General features: G+C 52.9%; 2 protein-coding genes across 2 annotated transcripts; both read left to right on the top strand.

Moving 5' to 3' along the window:
• Nucleotides 1-272: 272 nt before the first annotated feature.
• On the top strand, nt 273-8,845 carry LOC127384921 (cytochrome P450 26C1). Its single transcript, XM_051620011.1, has 6 exons — nt 273-464; nt 541-765; nt 895-1,170; nt 2,838-2,993; nt 7,587-8,090; nt 8,373-8,845. Exons 1-6 carry the CDS (start codon nt 273-275, stop codon nt 8,733-8,735), a joined length of 1,716 nt encoding a protein of 571 aa, XP_051475971.1. The 3' UTR covers nt 8,736-8,845.
• A 3,638-nt stretch (nt 8,846-12,483) lies between these two features.
• Nucleotides 12,484-15,607, top strand: LOC127384922 (cytochrome P450 26A1). The gene is made up of 7 exons (XM_051620012.1): nt 12,484-12,721; nt 12,903-13,127; nt 13,217-13,504; nt 13,626-13,775; nt 14,112-14,246; nt 14,460-14,612; nt 14,804-15,607. The coding sequence occupies exons 1-7, from the start codon at nt 12,533-12,535 to the stop codon at nt 15,143-15,145; spliced, it is 1,482 nt and encodes a 493-aa protein (XP_051475972.1). The 5' UTR covers nt 12,484-12,532; the 3' UTR covers nt 15,146-15,607.
• Nucleotides 15,608-15,866: the final 259 nt, after the last annotated feature.

A 15,866-nucleotide genomic window follows, 5' to 3' on the forward strand; every position in this document is an offset into this window, starting at 1 on the left:
GACGTCATCTCCGAAGGTGGATCGGGCGTAAGTGGCCAATATCTATATAAATGTGGCCGAGGGGCGAACCGGCAGCAGGAACGAGCGGAGACGGGCGGGCAGCAGCCGGGAGGGCCAGCCGCAAAGCTCCCGCCGCCGGCAGCTAAGTCGCGGGGTGCCCGGTGCCCCTGCGTTTGACAGCCGCCGGGGCCGCCCCCCGAGCCGCCCGAGCCCCGGGGCGGGGACCTGCCGCCGCCCCGCGCCCGCCTCGTCTCCCTCTGCCCGGGAGGAGGATGCCGGCCGGGCTCTCCTGGCCCGAAGCGGCGGCGCTGGCGCTGCTGGCCCTGGCGCTGCTGGTCACCCTGTCCCGGCACCTCTGGGCGCTGCGCTGGAGCCTCAGCCGAGACCGCGGCAGCCCCCTGCCCCTGCCCAAGGGCTCCATGGGCTGGCCCTTCTTCGGGGAGACCCTGCACTGGCTGCTCCAGGTAAGGCGCAGGGGGATGAGGACTGGATGGGAAGAGGCTGACAGGAGCCCCGGGCTGACCTCTATCTCGTCCCCAGGGCTCCCACTTTCACAGCTCCCGGCGGGAGAAGTTCGGCAACGTCTTCAAGACCCACCTACTGGGCCGGCCGGTGGTGCGGGTGACGGGTGCTGAGAACATCCGCAAGATCCTGCTGGGCGAGCACACACTGGTCAGCACGCAGTGGCCACAGAGTACCCAGATCATCCTGGGCTCCCACACCTTGCTCAGCTCCATAGGTGACCTGCACCGCCAGCGCCGCAAGGTGAGCTGCACAACTGCCCCGGCAGGGCCCACAGCCCAGGCGGCACCTCCTGCCCAAGCTTGGGCCTTGGTGGCACATGGAACCCACCACTTTAACCACCTGCCTCTATTCCCCTTCTTCTTCTCCTAGATCCTGGCCAGAGTGTTCAGTCGTGCTGCCCTGGAAAGCTATTTGCCACGTATCCAGAAGGTTGTGAGCTGGGAGCTGCGGGGCTGGTGCATGGAGCCAGGCTCCATCGCAGTTTATTCCTCTGCTAAAACCTTAACTTTCCGCATTGCAGCTTGGATTCTGCTGGGACTCCGCCTGGAGGAAAAGCAGTTCAAGAACCTGGCCAAAACTTTTGAACAGCTGGTGGAGAACCTCTTCTCCTTGCCCCTCAACATACCCTTCAGCGGGCTGCGCAAGGTACTGCCGCCTGCCCCATCCCTCTGCCTGGGGGAGGCCCAGGTCTCGGCAACACAGGGCCCCTGTTCTCAGGCTGGCCCAGAGACACTTCTGATGGGCCACGACATCTGCAACACCCTGTTTTGGGTCTGAGGGCTTGGTCTTGCCCATCCCAGCCATCTCCCTGTCTCTCTGCACTTCTCACCTGCTCCTGTTGGCTTCCAGTACCTCTGAGTACTGGCTCCAGTTTATTGTATAGTGCAGGGCTCCTCTCCTTCCTCACCCCATACATTGCCATTGTTAGCTCTGGTTAGTCCCATCATGTCTGGTCCTTGACCCATCTCATCCTGCCTGGACTCCTGTCAGCCCACAGAAATGGTGTTTGTGAGCATGAGCACAAAGACAGGTGAGCACAGTGCAGCTCAGGTTAGCACTCCGTGTGCACCTCAGGGCAGGCTGAGGACTTGAAATCCTCTTAAGGTCTTTGGTCCCTTGTTCCCCAGCAGCAGAGATATAGCGAGGAGTCCTGGAGAGGAACATGGCAGTGGGACAGTTTCCTCTGCCTCTTTTAACTCACAGTTTCTTCCCTGCTGCCTTGCCCCTCTTTGCCTGTCTCCCCACACTCCTGCTGTGCCACCTCTCCTCTCCCATTTCAGTCTGTGTTCCCTCCTCTGGCTTTGGATTCTCTACCATTACCACAGCTCAAGCCTCCTGCCCCTTATAGCCAGATCTTGCCCCATCTTTTATTTCGTCTGAGAGCTCTACCCCACCCCATCACCTTATACTGCCAGTCCCAGTTCTCCCCCAGCTTTGTTGCTGGCTCTTCTCCATCAGTTCCAAACTCTTGCTTCCCCTGCCCAGTTTCCCTTCACAGCTTGTCATCACTGTGAGCTTTTGTTCCCATCCTGTCCTCCCTGCTCACTCTCAGGTCAGGCATGGCCTGTCTGGCCTCAGACCAACATCTACAAATTGCATTTAAGGGCCCCCTGTCTTTGCTCTTCCTCCCTGCCCTGTTTTATTTTGTCCAGTTCTTCCCCACCTCAAATCTCAGCCTTTGTATCTTCTTCCCAACATCTGCTCACGGCTATTTTTCATACAAAATTTCTGGTCCCTCTGGCTTTTGCAGGAGGCATCTTGATACAGAGCCACACACACTCTGTGACTCCATCCACCCCAGTTTGCAAAGAGATTGCTGATAATTGTACTTGCTGAAACCTTGCTTAAATGCTTTGCTGCACAGGAGTCTAACAACTGGAGATTATTCATAGGGTGTGATAAATGTGTCATTATCTACTATATTCTGGTAAAGCTACTCATCTGTTCCTGCTTGGACTCAGTTTCATTAAATTACTTCTTCCTGTCCCTTTGGATAAGCTTCCTTTGGGCCTGACGCAACTGAGTTTGTTCAGTGCAGGTGCGTCTGGACTTGGTACCATGGGTTTACTGATGTCTTTTCCTCCCAGAGGGCTTAGAACTTGTATTTGATTCACAGCAGCAAGGCAACAGAACTTGCAGTAGTTCCCTCCAAAATGCTGTCTCTTGCAAGGCTTTGGGGCTGAGCAACAAATGAAACAGTTATTGCTGTTACAGATCCTGGGATTAAGGATTACCGCACTTGGATTCCCTGGTCTCTCTGGAGACGGGGGTGGTTTCCTAAGGCTCTCCTGAACTGTGTCTGCCTCCCGCAGGGAATCAAAGCACGGAACATGCTACATGAGTTTATGGAGAAGGCGATACAGGAAAAACTGCAGAGAAACAACCCAGAAGATCACAGCGATGCTCTGGATTTCATAATTAACAGTGCCAAGGAGCATGGCAAAGAATTCACCATGCAGGAATTAAAGGTAAGGACAACCCACTTTGCAGGGTCCCTTGTAACTTGGTGGCTGTTTGAGAGACCTGGGCTGAGAGGCAGGAGGAGGTTGTGTGGGGTCCCACCACCAGCTCCTGCCCTCCCCTTACCAGCTCTGAGGACACCATCTCCAGCACAAATGAGAAAGCCTAGACTCAGCATGCTCCTATGCTCTTGAAGGATTGTGTCTCTGCATTAGAAGAGAGCTGGTATTTTAAAAAGGAATAAATGCCTCTTCTGCCTTTCCTTTTCATGGCCACCAGGCTTTAGCCTGACTTAGGGTGCTGGTAGTGTTATGTGGCTGTGCTAAGGCTCTCTGCATCAGTGTGCACTCGGTAGCCTCCAATAAACTATCTTGGAAATATTTAGAGCTAGTGTGTGCTCCACAAACATCCCCCGGCTTCTGGCATAGTGTGGTATGTAGATCATGTCCCTGTATTCCTCAGTGCTGTGAACCCAGAAATCTCAGAGATGATGAATCAAAATGGGACCAGGGATGGGGCAATGGATTCTGGGTCATCCCTATCACTTCATCATTAATTGTCATCTAGCTCGTGGATTGCTATGCTGCATTACTGTGACATAGGGATGAACCCAGCAGTCCTTACTGAGCCAAAACTACCAAGTGAATGTGAAAAGTATTTTGCCAAAGATCTTGGGAAAAAAATAGTCATTAATACTATTAATACATTAATATTGTTCATAGCTCCAGGTCACTTGGTGTCAGTGAATGACAGATGACACTGCATTTATGTAACAAGTTTTGAAGCACTTTTGCATGGGTACAGCAACTGAGTATCATTTAAAAGTATTGAACATATATAATTTTACCATTTAGTTAGGGATTTAAGGAAAACCATGTAAAGACTAATGGTTATAAATATTTTGTAAAAGTGTAATCTCTAAATCTAAAATATTTGAAAGACTTTACAGTGACTTGGATACAATTAGAATCATAGAATCATTAGAACCAACATATATTCTTAAAGTAATTTTATTTTAGTTATTTTTTATATTATTTGTTGTAATAGAATGTTTTTATTATACTGTAATTATTTTCTAAAAAGAATTGCCAGATTGAAAATGTGGTTGATTAAGATTGAATAATCTCCATTAATATTAACATGGATATTACACACAAATAATTACATGATCTCTCATCATGTCCCTGTCTTTGACCACAAATGGAATAAGGGGATATTAAACACAACATGGAGTAACATGGCAGTAACCTTGTGACAGCTAATTTAAGTTACAGTATATTCACATGCTGTCCTGTACTTTTACAGTTAGAAAATTTTATCTTGTCTGTATTTAACAAAATAATTTGCAAACCAAGTGCCTATGCTTACAATTACAGGAATATTCTCCACTCTAGTAAAACAGTAGTAGAGCTGTCATCCAGTGAAGTGGTGTACTTGGATAAAAAGTGCAAACCTGTTTCAGAGTCATGTATATATCTGGCTTTGAGAGACACTCCAAACACTGGCACGCATTAGTTATTAATTTGCTTTTTGTTCAAATTATTTTGAAGGACTGTTTTTCCCAGAAATCTTCCTAAATACATTATGATTTGCACTGCTGGCTTGAGCTTAGCAGGACCCTTGAAGTGTAAAGGTCATTAAAAAGCTATCACTTTGCCAAAAGTGTTTTAAAGCATTTAAAACATTGGAAGGGTTAAAAAAAGACCCAAACATAAAAACATCCTACATAATAGTGCTGTCATTGGCTGGATGGGTGAAATTGTAACGTAGCCAGTCCTGCCTCCCAGGATGGGGAGTCAGTCTGTAGCACAAGGATAATACTGGTGAAGCTGTGGGAAGATGCTGTCTCCCAGTCACCAGTTATGTTGGCTTTGTAAATGCAAGGAGAGAAGGTCAGCAGCTCAGTGTCACAGCTTGTGTAGCAGCACTGTCAGTGGTTGATGCAGGGAGTCATAAGGGCTGTTACTTCAAATTGCAGAACCTGCCCTAAATTCTTTGCGTGTTATTGAAATGTTTAATTACAAGTGGTGGAACTGAGAGATTTCTTTTCATCTGGGTCTGCTACCTTGTGAATGTAAAAATTCCTGCACACGCCTGCAGGAGGTGTGATAGGGGTCGACAGAGATCTGTTATTTCAGAGGTTTTATTTCAGCTGAAAGATGCCCCTGAGAGCTGCACTTTGACAAAAGCCTCTAGTCCAGCCAATATATGGCACTGGGGATGGTAGCAAAGAGTAACCCTAGTTACATTATCCTTGACCTTACCAGACTTGATTCCAGGTACCTTCAGGCTTCAGGTATCCTTCCCTGTATTTTTTGCTTCACCATTCCAGTAACTGGTTGTGTCAGGACAATTTAAAATCCAGACACAAAGCTGTGTGAAAGGAAACTGCTCTGTTTCCCTGGGCTCTTCTTTGCCCCTGGGCTGGAACAATCAGTGCTCAGTAGTGCCAGCCAGGTCCCAGCCCCTCTCAGGGTGGCAGCTCCCTGTGCTGCTCTTCTCTTGGGTTTCTCCTGTGGCTTTTGGGTCTGGCCTCTGACCTTAGTGCTCCTAGCCCAGTGCTATGGAGCCACTGGCACCTTCAGATGGTGTTGTAAGTTTAAGCACTGTGTTTGCTGTCAGAGCCCTGACATGCCATGACCCAGCTCCAGGCAACCTGTAACTTTTGAAAAACAATTTCCAAAAGTTGATGACAGGGTGCTGCAAACAACCTGTAACAACCCTGCATGTGCTGTGCCGTATAGGCCTTGCAGACAGTCCTAGAAAGACTTGGATGCTCTGTGGGGATCTGTGAGCTAGGACAAGGCATGTATTATGGATTTGACTGTGCTGTGGTCCATCTGAGCTGATTAACCTCCCAGCTTGTTCTGGACACATCTGCTACAAAGCTATAAGGACCACTGCTGTGCTTCAGGCTTGAAAGCTTGAAAAGCAAGCAATTCCTTTGCCTGGTGTGTACATTCCTGCAAGAGAGCTCCCTGCTGGCTACAGCAGCTCCCTGGCTGACCTGCTATATAGCAGAGAGGTCTTACTGCTTTTGACTCCGTTGGTTTGAGTCCTCCCCCAAACAAACGGTCAATTACAACTGGAGATGGATCACATGCAACCCATTTTATCTGCCAGTGCATCTAGAATATATGCAAAAACACACAGCCTCATAAGCCCTGGCTGGGCAGAAAGGTAAATGCTATGCACAAAGGGGAATTGGCAGATGAAGGTAAAAAGCATAATGCTTGAAATTAACTTCACTCAGTATGCTAAAATTCATGTTCAAATACTTATCTAAAATTTGTAAATCTTGGGAGGAAAGCTTGGAAGAGTGTCATGGTTTGGGCCCAACACAACAACAAAGAACCTGTTCTGTGGCTGCTCCCTCAGCTCCCTCCACCCCCACATACACATGCTCTGGGATGAGGAGGACAAAGCTCACGGGCTGAGACAAAGGACAAGGAGGGTTCTTCACCAATTAAGGTCCCAGGCAAAACAGACTCAACTTGGGGAAAAAATAATAATTTAATTTCACACTAGTCAAATACACACGGGACACAAACAACACAAAGAGCAGGGCTTGCATATGTTACCCCACCCCTCCCTTCTTCCCAGGCCCAAATCACTTTGTTCCTGGTTTCTCTCCCTCCTTCCCCCCAGCAGCACAGGGGGATGGGGGACAGTGGATGGGGTTTAGAGTCAGTTCACAGGCTGGTGGTTCTTGCTGCTCCTTCCTCCTCAAGAAGATTCCTTACAGTCCTTCCCTGCTTCCTCACGGGGTCCGTCCCGTGGGAGAGAGTCCTCCATGAACCTCTCCTTCATGAGTCCTTCCCACGAGGTCCAGAGCTGCTCCAGCCTGGGCTTCCCACAGAGTCACGGGCTGCTTCGGGAACAAACTCCCCTGGTGCCAGGGTATTCCAAAGCTGCCTAATCAGAGTCCACTGGCAGCAAATCCTCTGGCCACAACATCCAAGTCCACTGGCCAAGTTCACCCCTCCTGGTGCCTTCAGGGAATGTTCCACCATGTTCCTCCATGAATGCAGGGGGACAGCTGCCATCTCGCCGTGGGTTGCAGGGAAACTTCTGCTAGGGCACCTTCTTCCCCTCCTTCCTCACCAACCACCAGCACTGCACTCCTCCACTACAGGTCTTCTCCTCCAAGTGCTTCTCTGCTCAGGTGTTATGTTGATTCTTTCATATGTTAATTGCTGAGGTGCATCTGTTGTGTCTCTGATGGCTCTTTGGCTGGATTTTGGGGCAGGGGGAGCTTCTCAGCTTCTTACCGGTGCCACTCCTGGAGCCCTTCCCCTGCTACCAAAAAACCCACCAAACCAAACCAGAACAAAGAGGTAATTAGATTGGAGGTAATCTCAGTTGTGTTTCTGTGTCAGTCACTTGGCAAGTGGATGTCCAGTCTGTACAGAAATGGAAGAAAGAAGGTGTCTTGTTTTGGTCTCTGCCAACCCAGAGTGGGTGCAGGTCTGTGGAGAGCAGGGGGGGCAGGGGTGCCAGGGCCCTCTGCGCAGGGGAAAAACCTGCAAAAGGTGAGAATCATCTGCATCAGAACCAGTTTAAAATGGTGTTCAAACTTGTCACTTTCCTTCCTCTCCCAGGAGTCAGCGATTGAGCTCATATTTGCTGCTTTTTTCACCACGGCTAGTGCTAGCACGTCTCTGATCCTCCTGCTACTGAAGCATCCCTCAGTGATTGAAAAAATAAGACAGGAGCTGATGGCCCACGAGTTGTACCAGCAGTGTGAGTGCTGTGCTGCAGGACCCTGCCCAGACACTCTGACCTTGCATAGCAGGGACAGTGAAAAGCCACTTCACCCCATGGCCGAAGATGCTTGCAAGAACCAGAGCCAGCCCTTGGACCCAACGGAGGAAGGTTTCCCCCAGTCCTGTGCCCCACTGGAGTCCACCCTGCACCAAAGCAGTCACTGCGCTGGTCCCCAGCTCCAGGTACCGTCAGGGCAGAGCTGTCACTGCCCCTCAGACATCAGCCTGGAGAAGCTAAGCCGCCTGCGCTACCTGGACTGTGTGATTAAGGAGGTGCTGCGGGTGCTGCCCCCTGTCTCCGGAGGCTACCGGACAGCGCTGCAGACTTTTGAGTTGGATGTAAGTGCCTTGAATGCCAGCTGACTGCTAGGGAGCTGCTGCCTGACACTGCCTATAAGGACCATGTGTCCAGCACAGCGGTAGTGCTCAGCAGTGTAGTCCAGGGGAAGGTGGCATCCAGCAGGTTCCATGGGTCCCAGCTGGTCGGGGGAGAAAAGGAGCTGCAGAGCAGATGGGCAATGTGGCAGGGCTGTCCCCAGGCATCCTCTGCTCACCCTCCACTAGCACAGCTGGCTTCACAGGTAATGCTCCTCTTCTCCCCTCTTCTCTCTTCCCCCTCAGGGCTACCAGATCCCCAAGGGCTGGAGCGTCATGTACAGCATCCGTGACACACATGAGACGGCTGCCATCTATCAGAGCCCCCCTGACAGTTTCGACCCAGACCGCTTCAGTGCCGCCCGGACGGAGGCTGCGGGACGCTTCCACTACATCCCCTTTGGTGGCGGGGCACGGAGCTGCATCGGCAAGGAGCTGGCACAGGCCATCCTCAAGCTGCTGGCCATTGAGCTGGTCAGCACAGCCCGCTGGGAACTGGCCACCCCTGGCTACCCTGCCATGCAGACCGTGCCCATCGTGCACCCCATCAATGACGGGCTGCAGCTCTATTTCCACCCCTTACAGCCCAGCTGCAGCAGCAAGGCCTGAGCCAGGGGTATGCTTGTCCCCTACAGCCCTGGTGTCAGTGCCCCTTCACGACTGCCAGGGGTAGGCCTCTGCTTCACTGGGTCACTGCAGAGAAAAACCCGAAAGGTCTTTATTTTTCCCCTCTTGGTGTGCAAGCTCGTAGAGAGAGTCCTGCAGAGCCCTGCCCTTGAGCACTGGAGTAAGCCTCAGCCCAAGCCTGGGGCAAAAATCACTGAAGCTGCTGGCAGGGAGCACCCTCCATGGGGGCTCAGACAGCCCCTGCTCCACCCATATTTCCAGCCACCAGCGGTGAGGAGCTAAACTCCCAGCCCCACAGCTCCTAGAGCTTTTATGGCCCACAGTTATCTCCTGTGGGTGTGTTACAGGAGAGCAGGACAAACATCCTGCACACTGTAGCTTTTTAGATGTAAAAAGAGGAAAGATAGAGGACTTTGCAGGAAAACACAAGCTAGGGCCGCCCAATCCACTGCATCAGCGGTAGCTAGAATAATAGAGTGTAAAGTGGTTTTTATTGTAAATATTTAATCTCATTCCTGCACTTCCCATTAGAGCTGGCACAAAGAGTACATGACTCATTCAGTAGTAGTAGCTGTGTATGCTGTGCCTGAGCACTGTGCTGCTGCTTGGGGTCTGCCATGGAGCCCCCCTCTGGAGATGCACTCTCCAGCTACAGCCTGAGGGAGGAATTGGACTGAAGCAGGGGAGAGAACTTTGGGGAATAAACATTTGGAAAACTGACATTTCTGAATGTGCCTGATTTGTGGTAGAAAGTCCTCCGTTCCTGATTATGCTGCTTACATTACAGAGGAGGCATTTGCAAGGTGACACAAGCCCCATGGGGGCTGGCTGGCCAGACTGACCTTGTCACCTCCCGCAGTCTAGCTCTGCCAGGGACAGGACAGTGCCAGGAAAGCAGCTCTTGTGGGGCCATGCAGGAGGTGGTACCAGGGCTACACGTGGGTGCTGAGTGCACCTTTTCAGGTGGCTTTTCAGTATCACCTGCCTTATTAAGACATGAGGTATTTCTCTCCCATGTAAAATGAAGTGGGTCCTGTTGCTTATGCATTGCAAACAGAGCTGGGGTCAGGTCCTTGCTCCACTGCAATGTGTTTATAAGCTCCTTTCAGCTATACCTCTGCTCTCCACTGGCATGCATCCTGTGTGGAAGCAGTGGGGGAAACCATCCACTTTCTCCCTCCTGTGCATCGTGGTGTGCTCTGTTTGAAAAACCAGAAGCAGCTTGACCTGCAAGGCCAGAAATGTGGCACGACAACAGGGTCCCTTTGGAAAGGCTCTGGGGAGCTCCCTTGTCCCTCGAATCTCTGTCATCATCCTGCTTCAGTGCCAGGCTACTTGGCATTGCCCTTACAGGCAATTGTTCCTACAGGGCAATAAGCTTGCCCTGGCCAGTCCCCTTTGTAGGTCGGTGCTGGGGCACAGCAGCGGGGTGTGCGCTGCTGTCAGAGGGCTGGGAAGCGAGCACAAACACTGCCAGGGGCAGAAATGTGGCTCCCAAATGCGACAGGTTAAGTCTGGAAGAGGCTGAACTGCAGGGCTGAGTTAAGTGCTGTTGGCAGGTCGACCCCGTAGTGAACCAGAGCCCCTGCCCCTCCTGACCTTGTCCTGAAAGGTGAATCTTTTTGGCTATCAGAGGTGAAATCAGTGGGTGGTGGCTACAAGTGGCAATGACTAATTAGCAGGAGCTGCTGGCATGGCTGAGACCTGCGGGCAATGCAGGCTCCTGCTGCGGGCAGGGCTGGGCCTGCAGAGCCCAGCACAGGGTGCGGAGGGCCCTGGCTCCTCCAACAGCCAGCTTAAAAATTACCCTGAGCGCTAATGAGCCCCATAGCCACCCGCTGGAAATGTAACGTGAATCTACTAAAAAAAAAAAAAAAAAAAAAGACTTGAAACTGATTATGTTTGCAGATAAACACGAGCATTTCCAAATGAAGTGTAATAATTGTTACTTGTAATCAAAGTTTGTTCGTATTAGGCTGTTAATTTCTTGACCCCCTTCCAAGATGTTTTTAATTATCCCTTTCACTCTTTTCCATTTGATTCTTTTCGAGCCGATGGCTGCAGAATAGACAGCTGGGGAGATAATAAAGCTTTCCTGTGGCAATTATCGGTGCTCAGGCCACCGTATCTCGTTATTTTGATAGACAGTGAACTTGGCGCGGTTGCCGGCCGGGTTCACGCAGATGTCACGGTCCGTGTTGTAGGTCACAAGCAGGTCAGCGCCCGGCAAGGGGAGAGGGCCGGGTCAGGGCGCGGCCGCCGCTCCCGGTCAGCGCCGATCGAGCCCTGCGGAGACGCGCTGGGAGCCTCGCCGTACCCCGAGGGGCTGCGCGCTCTCTGGGGCGAGGAAGTACCGCCGAGGCGGGCAGTCCTGCTCCGGCAAGGCATCGCAAGAGGACGGAGGGTCTCGTGTGACGCATTGATTGCCAGAAAAATAATAATTAAAAGTGACATCTCCCCTCTACACAAACCCAAACACAACTTCCAGCGTTTATTGAGCTTGTCTGAGAGCACGAAAGCAAAAATAACAGAGAGAGAGGGTGGGGGAGGAAACGGAAAGAAAAAGAGAAAGCGAGGACGATACTTTATTGGTAGCAGTCGTGGCCGACGGAGCGCTTAGCGGCCCCGTCCCTTTCTCCGCGTCCCCGCAGCCGCACTCCGATGGGTGCCCCATTCCCCGCGGGCGCGTCCCCCGGACGGAGCCTCCTGCGCCGGAACCCAGCGGGAGCCCCAGCGGGCGCAGAGTCCACGCAAGCCCCGCGGGTCGCCCCGGTATCGCCGCGCTCCTCCTGGGTGCCTGCCCGACGGCTTCAGGACGGAGCCCCTCCGCGCCTTGCCTGCCCGGCGCTGCCGAGTGCTTCTTCCCGGCCGCGGCAGCCCCGACGGCCCCGGATGCCAGCGAGCCCCGGCAAGGTCGAGCAGCAGATGCCGGGGAGAGGTGCCGGGCAAGGCGGGTTGGGTGTTTCCTTTCCGCCCTCACCTCCCTTCCCCTCGGTGACCCGCGCTTGAACCTGCATCGGGAGGCTGAGACGGACTGCTGCCCGCGGCTCCTTCCTCCGCGGCCGGGCAGAAATACAAGCCGGCCCTTTCGAGGTGAACCAGAGGACAGCGGAGGCTCCTCCGCCGATGCGACGGCACAGTTGCGGCTCTGCCCCGCGGGCACCGGGCGCCCCTAGCACGGGGAGCGCCCGCCCCGTCTGGCCGCAGCACCAGCCCGGCTCCGGCCCCTGATGGCTGTTGCCGGCCGGCCACAGCAGCGGGCGGGCGAAGGAGCTCCGCAGCCTGCAGCACACACCGGCTCCGGCCGCGGAGCGCGTCCAGGGGTCGCGGTGTCTCCCGGCAGCCGGGCTCCCGAGTGCTGTAGAGGGACGTTTCTCGGAGCAACCTGCTGGTCTCTAGTGAGCATCGGCGATAAATCCGAGGAGGCGGCTGGTCCCCGGCTGTCAGCTGTCGGCAGCGTCCGCAGCTCACTCGCCGAGGGCAGTGCAGCGGGAAAAGAACCCCGAGCCGCTGCTGCCGCCGCACCCGGCAGCACCTTTCCTTCCCCGGCGGCTGTCTGCGGAGGAGGCAGGATGCGCCGCGCAAAGCAAATAGTTAAAGATTTCGGGGGGAGGAGCCAGGCCGCAATCCGTAATTAAAGATGAACTTTGGGTGAACTAATTTATCGGACCAAGGTAGGGTGGGCAGCAACCTGGGAAGGGTATAAAAGGCGGCCCGCGGCGAGCCCGGCCCGCGCACTCGGAGCTCCCGGGGGGCTAGGCTGGATTTGCTTCCTAGCCATGGGCTTCTCCGCGCTGGTCGCCAGCGCCCTGTGCACCTTCCTGCTGCCCCTGCTACTTTTCCTGGCTGCCGTGAAGCTCTGGGACCTGTACTGCGTGAGCGGCCGCGACCCCAGCTGCCCGCTCCCGCTGCCCCCAGGCACCATGGGGCTCCCCTTCTTCGGGGAGACGCTGCAGATGGTGCTGCAGGTAAGGTGAGGCGATGCCGCGGGGAGCTGAGAACACCCCCGGCTCCTCCTCCGGCTGCAGGGGAGGGGGATAAGCAGCGGCTTCGCCGGGCCCCCGTGCTCCGCTGGAAGGAGCTCCCCCTGCCCCTTCCTCTCCTCCTTTAAAATATGTTTTTTATTATTTTCTCCCTTCCCCGGTCCAGAGGCGGAAATTCCTGCAGATGAAGCGCAGGAAATACGGCTTCATCTACAAGACTCACCTCTTCGGGCGGCCCACGGTGCGGGTGATGGGAGCCGAGAACGTGCGGCACATCCTGCTGGGCGAGCACCGGCTGGTGTCGGTGCAGTGGCCCGCCTCGGTGCGCACCATTCTGGGCTCGGGCTGTCTCTCCAACCTTCACAACGGGCAGCACAAGCACCGCAAAAAGGTACGGCCCCGACGGCGGGCGGGGAGCGGGTGCGGCCCCTCTGGGCGCCGCGGCTGAGCCTGTGTCCCCTTCCTCGTCCCCTTGGGCAGGTGATCATGCGGGCCTTCTCCCGGGACGCCCTGCAGCACTACGTGCCCGTCATCCAGGAGGAGGTGAGCGCCTGCCTGGCGCGGTGGCTGGGCGCCGCCGGACCCTGCTTGCTGGTGTACCCCGAGGTGAAGCGCCTCATGTTTCGCATCGCCATGAGGATCCTGTTGGGCTTCCAACCCCGCCAGGCCAGCCCCGACGGCGAGCAGCAGCTGGTGGAGGCCTTCGAGGAGATGATCCGCAACCTCTTCTCCCTCCCCATTGACGTGCCTTTCAGCGGGCTCTACCGGGTAAGGCTCCTGGTGGGCTGGGAGGAGGGGAAGTGCCCCTGCATCCAGGACAGTGGGGAATATATGGAAAAGATGGCAGTATGACCAAAGTCACATGTTACTCTTCCTGCTGCCTGGTTAGGGCTTGCGGGCTCGCAACATCATCCATGCCAAGATCGAGGAGAACATCCGTGCCAAGATGGCCTGCAAGGAGCCTGAGGGTGGCTACAAGGATGCACTGCAGCTGCTGATGGAGCACACACAGGGCAATGGGGAGCAGCTCAACATGCAGGTGAGGTTCCCCAGGACCCGATCCATCCCTTTTCCCTTGCCCCTCTTTCAGTAGAACACTTACCTCTTGGGGCCAAAAGGAGAGAGCAGCAAGTGCCCCCTCTCCTCATTAAATAAACCAGCTTGTGTAGTGCGCTGGGGTGCAGAGGCTGCAATCAGGCTGTTGGATGGGGTGCACAAGGTGAGAGCCATGTCCACAAGGAATACAATCTCCATCCTTGACCCATGGGTGCCTGCCCCAGCCTGGGAGCAATGCACAGCATTATAGTGGTGGAGTGGGCCTGGTAGAGATAGTATGTTTGGGGTCTGTTTTATGCCTCCTCTGTCTCTGTGTAAGGAGCTGAAGGAATCTGCCACAGAACTGCTGTTTGGGGGCCATGAAACCACTGCCAGTGCTGCCACGTCGCTGGTTGCCTTCCTAGGGCTCCACCACGATGTCCTGCAGAAAGTGAGAAAAGAGCTGCAGGTGAAGGTGTGTGTCTTCCCCAGAACCATTTCACAGGAGGGGGCAGTGAGAAGGTACCCGCAGGAGAGGCAATCCCAGGCGGTGCTTCCCTTGACCGAGGTGGTGCCCTACTTCTGGGGGTGGCAACAAAACACCACTCAATGAGGGGTGGCAGCTTTGCAGTGCTGGAAGCCCTGGCCACCCACTTCATAAATGTCATGGCAGCATCTTCGTTCCTAGGGGTTACTGTGCAGTCCCAATCAAGAGAAGCAGCTGGACATGGAGGTCTTGGAGCAGCTGAAGTACACGGGATGTGTTATCAAAGAGACCCTCAGGCTGAGCCCTCCTGTACCTGGAGGATTTCGAATTGCACTCAAGACCCTTGAGCTAAATGTAAGCGGGGCTTGGGCTCGACTCCTCAGCACAGCTGCGAAGTTCTGGTGCATTCGTGTAGCACATCTGCCTTTGAGTGACCTGCAGGGAGCCAGGAGGGGAGGTGGGATGTGCCGATGTGTCCTGTGCTGACACTTCCTCTTACGTAACACAGCAAGGCACTTCATGTCTCCTTTCTCTTCTTTTGATAGGGTTACCAGATTCCTAAAGGTTGGAATGTTATTTACAGTATCTGTGATACCCACGATGTGGCAGATCTCTTTACCGACAAGGATGAATTTAACCCAGATCGCTTCATGTCTCCATCTCCAGAGGATTCCTCTAGGTTTAGTTTCATTCCTTTCGGTGGGGGCTTGAGGAGCTGTGTGGGCAAAGAGTTTGCAAAAGTCCTTCTGAAAATATTTACAGTGGAGTTGGCTCGGAGCTGTGACTGGCAGCTGCTGAATGGACCTCCTACAATGAAAACGGGCCCCATAGTGTACCCTGTGGACAATCTGCCTACCAAATTCATAAGTTTCAGTGGCCAAATCTGAGATCTGAACTCTTGCCTCCAGCTGGATTTCTGTATAGCATCTAATATGTACATAGTAACCTTTTATAGAAATGAAGGCCTTTAAATATTTAAAATTGTGAATGTACAATAGTTATTTATGTCTTCTAAATATTTCAAAAGGCAATGATATTTTTTCCCCAAGCACTACGATTATGGGTCTCTGATTCATAATTAGATAATGTTATTTCTATAGAAATAAGTTTTCTCCTATTTAAAAAACTTATTGAAAGCTGGCCAGCTACGCATTTGAAGACATTTCATGATGCTGTATGTATTATTAAATATTCTTAAAGGCATTCGAAGCAATGGTAACTAGCTACTCATCCAAATTACCTACAATGGTTATTGTTTGCGAATGTTTTCAGTATTATTTGTTTCTAGATCTTATGTTTAATGTGTGAATTTTAAGTTTGATAATAAAGTTTATTTTTTATGATCATCTGTATGGAGATCTGTGTGTATGCTGGAGAGTAGCTTAACCAGTGGGTCTAAAGGGTTTGAATATAAAGTCAGATCTGCTTTTTTGAATGAGCTATTTGCTCTATGCTCTTAATTTTCCCTACCTCCCCCACAATGTGATTCTCACTTGTGAATAGTGCATTTTTAGAAGTTTTAGCCTATTAAGTGGCAAGGGCAGTGCAAAAACATACACAGTCACTCAAAACAGTATGGGGTGATAGCAAGTGGTATCAAGTCTCTTA

Source organism: Apus apus, chromosome 4 (genome assembly GCF_020740795.1).
Source record: "Apus apus isolate bApuApu2 chromosome 4, bApuApu2.pri.cur, whole genome shotgun sequence".
NCBI classification, from domain to species: domain Eukaryota; kingdom Metazoa; phylum Chordata; class Aves; order Apodiformes; family Apodidae; genus Apus; species Apus apus.